This window comes from Malurus melanocephalus, unplaced genomic scaffold, assembly GCF_030028575.1.
Source record: "Malurus melanocephalus ecotype Western Australia unplaced genomic scaffold, MMel_1.1 scaffold_1261, whole genome shotgun sequence".
NCBI lineage: Eukaryota > Metazoa > Chordata > Aves > Passeriformes > Maluridae > Malurus > Malurus melanocephalus.
In genome coordinates this window covers 50,448-59,089 of record NW_026624493.1, presented here as the reverse complement: position 1 = coordinate 59,089, position 8,642 = coordinate 50,448, and the positions used below count along the sequence as shown (strand labels likewise).

Sequence of the window (8,642 nt, the reverse complement as noted above, 5' to 3'; positions counted from 1 at the left end):
CTGTGCAGGTGGTGGCCGCAGGCTACGGCGCTGATGATGAGGCCGTTGGCCAGGAGGGCAGCCAGGGAGATGCCCAGCAAGAGGCAGAAGTGCAGGAGCTGCAGCTGCCGCGTGTCTGCCAATGGCAGCAGGAGGAAGTGGCTGATGGAGCTGCTGTTGGACATCTCGTCACTCTGGACAATGGAACCTGCTGAAGGAGGAAAGAACAGTGACAATTTAGGGGAAACTTCTGTCAGCAAAACCAAAGCCATTTCCCACACACCTTTCCCCTGTTACACAGAAACTGTTTTGTTTTTCTAGCAGATTTTCCTTCAGCTCCAAAGCTGGAGCCCTGGTCTGTGCTGGCTGAGTGTGACATGAATTTCAGGGCAATTACTCACGGGCTTTTTATAACTCAGTCTTGCTGTGCACAAGTGGGAGGGGTACAGGGACCTGTCCTGGTGTTCCACTTTGAAACCCCTGCTAAAACAGAAGGCTCTGTCAGCACCTGCACTCCCAGTGCTGAGGAACAGGAATGGAATAGGCAGTTTAAGTGTTCTAGAGTTTTTTACAGCTTCTCTTCCATCTCCCCTGCTGATTATTTTTGGATGTCACAAACTCAGCATTTCTGTTGCCCTAAGGAAGAACAGAGTGAGCTCTGTGAGGCAGGATGATGAGTGGGGAGTGAGGGAGGGGTGTCTGTCACTCTGTCCTGTTCCAAGATCCTCTTTCCCAGAGATGATCACCCTCCAGGTTTCCCTTAAAAACCACCCCGAGAGTGCTGAGAGCAGATGGATCCACCAGAGTCCACCAAATGTTCATCACCTTCTCAAGGTCACAGCATTTCTAACCAAATACACAACATAACCAATGACACAACATTTCTGGGTTTTGTTTTCTCTCACTGCCTGATCTCTCTGCTACCTGGAGATTTTCCCCCTGGAGGTGTTACCCTGTGCCTGATCTCTCCCTGCAGCACTCACAGACCCCAAATCTCTGTGCACTGTCCCTGGCCCTACAGAAACCTGCCTGTTTGCAGGGCACTGGCTGGGGGCAGGTTCTGTTTGTGGGCTGGAGAAAGGACGGGTCAGGCTAAGCCTGATGGGTGCAGCAAAGGCAATGCTGGTGCTGTCCATGGGCAGAGGAGTGGCTGAAAGCACTTCAGGAAACTCCTGCAGAGTACTCAAGTTACAGTTCCAATACCTTAGAGACTTCTAAAAATTAAGAATTCATCTATAATTTATCTTCTCCCATTGCCTGAGAATAGGAAACTGAAAACATTCAAGAAGGTTCATCCTTATAAAAATTATTGTCTTGGAAATATTCCCGGGCTGAGCATGCCCTTCTACTCTAACACCAGAGATACTCTGAGTTATACTCACATAATCTGCAGACATTGGGATGTTCCAGCTTTAGGAGGGCACTCCAGGAGATGCAGCTGCTTTGTCCTGCAGCCAGAGGCTTCCTGTGTCAAGGGCTGGGGGTGATTCTCCCCCAGTCACTGCTCAGCATCTTCCAGCCCTGACTGATTGAACCCCTCAGTGCCTCTGTGCTGTGCCCGGGGTGGCTGCAGGCAGTGCCCTCAGCCCTGCTGGGCTGTGCACAGGAGCTGCTCATCAGCAGAAATGTCTTTTTGAAGCTTTTCTTGGTTACCAGGAGCTCCCTCTGTGCCAGGAGCCCGGCCCAGCTCAGCAGCAGCAGCACCAGGGCTTTAATGACCCTCTGGGGCTCTGGGGCTGAGTCCCTGCACATCAGTCCCTGAGAGGGAGCTGAAGAAACCTCTCAGGAATTCGAAGGCACAATCAATCCCCAAAGTTTCTTGAACTTTTAATGGGTCCCATTGAAGGACACGACTGAGAAAGTGTCCCCAGGTTCCAGTTAGAGCAGGAAATTGGAGGCAGAGATGACAGGTGGGAACAAAGAGAAGCCAAGTCTTGGTGCCCTGGGGCACAGCAGGGTCTGTGCCACCAAGGGCTGTGAGGGGACACCTTGTCCTGAGGCACTGGGGCCTCCTGRCACAGCCCCAGCAAGGCTGGCCACTGTCACCCCCTTGTCCTGCCCTCAGCATCCCCTCCCCACATCCCAGTGGGCTCNGTCCTGCCCTCAGCATCCCCTCCCCACATCCCAGTGGGCTCAGGGATCTGCTGGAAGGAGTCCCTGGGGAGCCTTGGTCAGGAATGGCCCTGGGGGGCTCCTTCAGCTCCCAGGGACTGCAGGGTTTGCAAAGGACTTTGGGTTTTGCTTTTGCCTTGGAGTCTGTGAGAGCTTTGTGCAATCCTGGCCTCCARTTATCTGCTCTAACGAGTCCCTTGAGAGGCTTTGTTCTGACACTCACTGGGGCTCATTATTTCTTTGAGATACTCAGAGTTTTTAAGGTGGTTTGGATTTTTCTTTTTGATACTGAGTCTCTGAGAGGATTTTGTGCAATCATGGCCTTCAGTTTTCTCCTCCAAGGAGTCCACGAGGAGCCTGTGTTGGTGATGGACCTCAGTGGGATTGTCACCAAAACTGCACGAAAATCTGAAACTCTCCATTAACATCTTGTCAGTGTTAGAGAATTTAGGCATTGCTTTATTCTGACCAGGATGTTGTTCTGGCCAGGATGGGCAATAGAAATCATTTTATCCACACCTGCCTGGGTTGTACAGTGAAAATTGTTCCATCACACATCATTCTTTACTGGACTTTTCACATATTTATGCCAACAAAACCCAAAGAAATTCATGTTTATTGGTCTTAAATGACACAATTTGTAGTATTCAATCTCCTACTGCTTATTACCAACACAGTATCATTAAATAGCCAGACTAAGGAGTTTTAACTAATTTGCAGATGCAGTGAGCTTAGATAGTGATAATGGCAGGAGTGGGAAAAGAGCATGAAGAATATGAGGGAAAAGTGCCCAAAGAAGATGATCCTGAGCTCCAACTGAGTCAGCCACTCTCGTGTGTACACTGAATTAATTGTGAGATCATTTGCATTCCCTGACAAGCCTTTTCTGGGTAATGTGCTGTCTTTGGTTGATTTTCTGATAACACTATATTCCTATATTTAGTCTGCTTTTATGCCCCAAACTGTGCCTTTGGCTTTAAGGCAGGCGTGGAAGAAGGGGCAGGGGGCAGCCTGGAAGGCAGGGTGCGGCGTTAAAAAGGGGGCTGCAGCTCGCTGAGGGAGCTCAGCAGGCCGGGGTGCAGGGCAGTTAGGTTGGTGCTTGTTAGGTAGCTCGGGGTTTGTTGTCAGCTTGGGCAAACAGCTTTCCCTGGACTGCGGTGGCCACCCTTCAGTGGCTCCTGAGGCTTATTCTGAAGCAGTTCGGCAGGGCTGTGGTCTCAGAACCACATTGGGTGCTGACCAGCCGGGCACCCGCGGGAAGCCGAGGAGCCGCTCGATCTCAGCCCCAAACTCCAGAGGAGCCGAGCCGGCGAGAGAAAGCACACCAAGCCCCCTGCTTCATCTACAGTGAAGAGAGGACTACCACCACAGGCACTACCAGGTTCCCACTGTTTGCCCGTGTGCTACGTGAACATTCTTTTGTTTCCTTTCCTTGGGACAAGATCCGAGCCATCTTCCTTCGCACCACGTGCTGTGCGGCTGTGGGGGGAGGCGCGGGGTGAGTTCTGGAGTTTAAATATCTAACAGTTTTAATTATTTGTCTCGTGTCCTGGGGGTACCTTGTTTTGTTAAATAAACAAATTTTTTCTTCACTTTCACCCAAACATCTGTTTTGTAGTGGTGGGAAAAAATTGCCACCCTTTTCACTTCAGAGAAAATGTTCATTCCATATTGTTTTTCTCCGAAAAATTGTCTCAAACCGAGACACCACACATAGGAGTGAGGGGTTTTAGGGTGGCAACCTGCTGTTTTGGTTGATTTGGATATTGCAAGTCCCACAACTGTTGCACGAATGGGTGGCAAGTCCTTCCTCCTCAGGGTGGTGCTGTCAGATCACCAGTACCAGCCAGTGTCCAGGAAGTCTGATCCCATGTGAGCATGGGGACATTACCCAAGCAGCGGCTTCAGTGGTAGCCGTGGGGCAGGGGAGGGGTGTTCACTGTGGTCCAGGAGCTCCACCTGTCCCCCCACTGGGGAGGATTCTTCAGTGTCTATAAATACCTTTGTGGAGGGTGTGGAGCAAAGACAGGTTTGGGCCTGGTCTTCCCTCTCCAGGAAGATGGACAGAAAGAGATCACCACATGGGTCAAACCTCGGAGGGCACTGGGGTTTACTGGGGGCAGCTGTAGGTATGGGGGGGAATATGGTGTTTCGCGCCCCTGGCCACCTCTGGAGGCTCAGGGCTCCAGCTCTTTCACCACTCTCTCTCCAAGGGCACCCGGAGCCCCACAGTTGCCCCCAAGAAGGTCTGGTCACACCACAACACCAGTCACGTCCCTTCAACCACTGCTTTGGGAATCATGTGAAACCAAGATGGATCTTTGCACATTTAATGATGCAGGAAGTGAGGGAAGGGACAAAGCAGGACATAGGCTACTGCTGATGGGCACAGGGACACAGAGAGACCCCCCCCCTTGGCAAACACTGGCATGGTAAAAGGGGTCCTGCTCTTTGGACCCCAGTTGGGGACTGCTAGAAAACAGAGTTGGTCAACTGAGCACAGGGGTAGGACATGGGGGAACACGAACTTCTTGCTGTGGCTTGGCAGGGCTGGAGGGATGCAGATGCTTGGCGTCCCTAAGGGGGCAGGGGTGGGTCCAGGTGAGACCTTCTCACCCAGGTTCAGGGAGCAAGGAAGCAGGACTTGGAGAATTCAGACACCTAAGCTGCTCCAGGAGACCATGCCTGACTTATGTGTTGCCCCTAGAGCTGGGTCAGGGATAAATATTTCCTCTGTACTTATGGGGACCAGTCACCAGCAGGGTCATTGCAAGAAGGGGGCTAATGGCTGCCTAGGGCTGGCTTTGCCTGGCCATAGGCAGGGATGTTGATCTGGCTGGTCTTGACAGCTATCCTCCAGACAGAGAGGATCTTCTCAACGGGAATGTCTGGGTCCAGGACATTGGCCAGGGTAGCCACAGAGGTGTTGGAGTCATGGTTGTCTTCCAGGAAGAACTGAAAGGCATCCTTCAGCCTGTGGGTGAGGCAGAGCAGAGGGGTGAGTAGGTGGAGCTAGGATGGATGTCCCACCATCCCCAGCAGCAAGTGATGGTCAGCATTGGCTGTCAGCATAAACACTGTCCTGGCCAAGGTTGCTGTTCAGTGGTGGCCTTTAGTGGTGACCAAGGCTACTTGGTGGTGGTACAAGGTTACTGCTCAGTAGTGGCCAAGGTTGCTGGTTAATGATGGCCAATGCCTCATGCCAGTGGCTGCCCTGGGGTGTCTCCAGTGACATCAAGAGCCAGTGAGGCAGACTGTGGTTGGGCATAAGAAAAACCTCTACCCATTGGAGTGATGCCCCCAAGACAAGCATCTCCTGGGATGGAGGTCCAGCAACAGACATCAAGATGAGGCCCTGAGGAATCTGTCTGGAGCAGGACCTGGACCAGACACCTTCAGACCTTTGCTCAACAAAATCCATGACCTGGACTTACTTGTGTTCAGGTTGAAATCCAGACAGTGCCACTGTGATCATCTCATGTAGCTCAATGAGGAAGAGATCGAGGTTCGTGTTGGCCAAGGCACAATAAAGGGCTTCTTCCTCTTCTGTGTCCAGCTGTCCTTGGAACTCCTGGGGTACCAGGCAGAAGGGATCCTACAAAGGCCACTAGCTTCAGCAACAGGGAGACCCCAGCATAGCCCACCCAGGTGCATCTGGAAGTGACATCTAATGGAGGAAGGAGAATCACCACCCTCTAATGCCCTTGAACCTGGTCTTAGGGACACCAGAGAGCTTCCAAGACAGGAGCCAGTCTAGAAAATACCCGAGGAAGTGGATTGTCTCCAGGATGGACCAGAGACTTGGATTTCATCCAGGACTGTAAAAAATGGCTCCTGGCTGCAGCAAGGCTTCTTTCGTCCAGGAAGCAAACCCCATCTCCTCCCCCAAACTCATTTCCCTCACCTGGTTCATCTGTACCAATAGCATTGACTTGCGAGCTGCCAGGACCTGCCACAGTGACAGGATGTGCTTCAGCTGGGTGTTGGGTACCACCTGAAGACAGAGAGACACAAATGGTCAGCTCCCTGAAAATGTGCCACCTGCACTCAACTCCAGCATGTCCTGGTGGAAGACACATTGGGCCACCGACATCCCCCAATGTCTGCACTGCAACTGCCAGTTCAAGCATCCAGGTGGGCCCAGTTGGCTCCCACATCACTGGTGTCCCATATGGAGATGTCCTGCCTGCCTGCAGACCGAGGTGGAAACCATGGGAAATGCAAAGCCCTGCCAAGAGGAGCAGAGGAAAGGGCACAAAGGTCCCACTTCCCACCCACTCTTTGCCCCTTACCCACCGGCACATCCTGGAACTGCTTTGCGCCAGCGTCCATTTTCAGCTCCTGCAGGACATACTTGGACAGCGAGTGCTCTGGGTCACCTCCTGTCACTGCCAGGAACTCTGCAGCCACCCTCAGGGTGGCCAAGGCCTTGGAGAGGGAGTTGACTGACCGGGTCTCCTCCATGATGCGCTTCTGCTGGTTGATGCTGAGTGGCTCCTGGCACCAAGAACAGCAAGATACTGTCCCAGCCTCTTGGTTGCCCAGTGCAGGAGAACTGCCTCCTGCCAGGTCTCCAACACCTGCCAGAGCTGGCCTTGGGTTTCTCCCACACATCTGCCCTGTCCATCTGCCCCCATGCTGTCACAGGACTCGAGGGGATGCCTCAGGGTTGGATGGAGGGGAAGACCGCTGACCAATGGGGTCCTACCTGGGTCAGTTGGTCCCTGATTTTCTTCTTGGTGGCCTGGAGGGTCCTTGTGTTGTTGAGGACAATGGATGGAGCTGTCTGGAAGGGTTTGTGAGAAGTGGTTATGAACATGCTTTGGTGCCACTGATTTGGGCCAGCAGGAAAGCTCAGCTGTGCAAATCTGGGTCCATGTGATTTCCCTGAGGTAGTGGATGGACTCTTGAGGCCACTTTGGGGATTGTGGAGATCAGGGGATGTCCCTGATGGCACCTCCATGGAGGAGGATCTGGGGAGCTCACAACCTCACCATCTCCCAGGTGAGAAAGTGCTCTTGGGAGCTATTTCCAAGGACCAGAAGGGTCCTGGGAAGAGCCAGCATGGACTGATCACCTTTGGGAGAGGACACACACCCCAGCTGCTGCAGGATAGCCTGATTCTAGTGTCTTCAACTCCCCTTTTCCCAAAAGCTCCAGGCTTCATTTTCATGGAACAGAGATGAACGTCCTCAGACAGACATGTTCCTCCAATGGTGTTCAGAATCCACTTTGGATCAAATATAACTCTGGAATATCCCTCCTGAACTTCTCTGAGCAGCTCCCAACTCCTCCCTCCTTCTCAAAGAAACCAAGTTGTCTTCCCCTTCCCAATGGACAGGGCTATGAGTCCCCTGAAGCTTTCCAGGCCACAATTTCCTGACCATGGAAGTGGTTTCTGGCCATGGCACTCTTTAGAAACTTGAAGAACAGAGTAAGATGAACAGCAGGCATCTGTCAAGGCCTTCGGTTGAGCCTGTTGATTCCAGAAAAGCCCAAAGAGGATGGAAACACACGCCAACCCCACTGCTGGCCTAAGACATCCCACGGTGGCCTGGCACTGAGCTCACCTGAGCCTTGATGATGGGCTTCCCACTGATGAAGCGATGCACCACTTGCCGCTGCAGCATCTCAAAGTCAAAGTACGTTGTCTGGGTGCCATTCTCATCTATCTCATACTGCAGGTTGGTGAGGGCCATGGTCTCCAGATCACTCATGGTTACAGCCAGCACCGAGGAGGGCTTCACCTCTTCTGCAGAGATGGACCTGGGAGAGGAACAATGGCCCTGTGTGGCTGCAGAGCCTCTCAGTTGGTCTTACTCTGCCTTCAAGGATCTGCTTTGCCGCACACCAAGCTACCAGGACCTTGCAGCAGCATCATTTGGCCACTGCAGCTCCACCACAAGCTCCACACCAGCCCCGGGAACCTCCCACATCACTGTTATGGCAGGCAGAGGAGATGGACAGCCCAGGGGATGAGACCCACCGCTGTCTCTCCCTAGTGACCCGTGCAGCTGTGTCGATGCAGCCATTATGCAGCTGGATAAGGAATCTAGTCACCAGGTAGCTGATGGATTTTTGGATGGGGAGGAGGTGTCGGACAGCAGTGTTGGTGTTGATGTCATCTGGCGAGAGGTCCATCAGGACTGTCATGCCTGAAAAAGGGTGGAATAGTCTACCTGCTGTAGGGATCCCAGGGGAAATGTTTCCTTTCACTGAGATCTTGAAAGGGTTTTATATTCGGTTTTGTATTTTCAGGAGGGTTTTTTTATTTGTTTTTGGCAGTGAAGAGTGAGCAAGCTCTGCAATTTTATTAGAAACGGTAGGCGCAGGAAGAGGCTCAGCTTTGGAACAGAGGAAATGGCCGAGGAAAGAGGGACATGACATCCTGGGGTGACCACGTACCTGAGCTTAATGGGTTCATCTTAATATTGCTCCAAACCTTTCGGATCGTCTCTATAGCTCTGCTGAAAGCTGAGCGCTGGCTTTCTGTGGGCAGAGAGAGAAGAGAGAAGAGAGAAGAGAGAAGAGAGAAGAGAGAAGAGAGAAGA

General features: G+C 52.3%; 1 protein-coding gene across 1 annotated transcript in view; it reads right to left on the bottom strand.

Annotated features, from left to right (window-relative positions):
* Nucleotides 1–3,110: 3,110 nt before the first annotated feature.
* Nucleotides 3,111–8,642, bottom strand: part of LOC130586698 (E3 ubiquitin-protein ligase rnf213-alpha-like) — a 42,834-nt gene continuing 37,302 nt past the window's right edge. Inside the window, exons 60-67 of the mRNA XM_057387582.1 lie at nt 8,497–8,580; nt 8,078–8,246; nt 7,662–7,857; nt 6,800–6,877; nt 6,388–6,588; nt 5,996–6,085; nt 5,526–5,686; nt 3,111–5,065 (exon numbers count right to left, since the gene is read on the bottom strand). Of these exons, the coding sequence (XP_057243565.1) occupies nt 4,873–5,065; nt 5,526–5,686; nt 5,996–6,085; nt 6,388–6,588; nt 6,800–6,877; nt 7,662–7,857; nt 8,078–8,246; nt 8,497–8,580 (1,172 nt within the window). The 3' untranslated portion in view covers nt 3,111–4,872. The remainder of the gene's footprint in view (nt 5,066–5,525; nt 5,687–5,995; nt 6,086–6,387; nt 6,589–6,799; nt 6,878–7,661; nt 7,858–8,077; nt 8,247–8,496; nt 8,581–8,642) is intronic.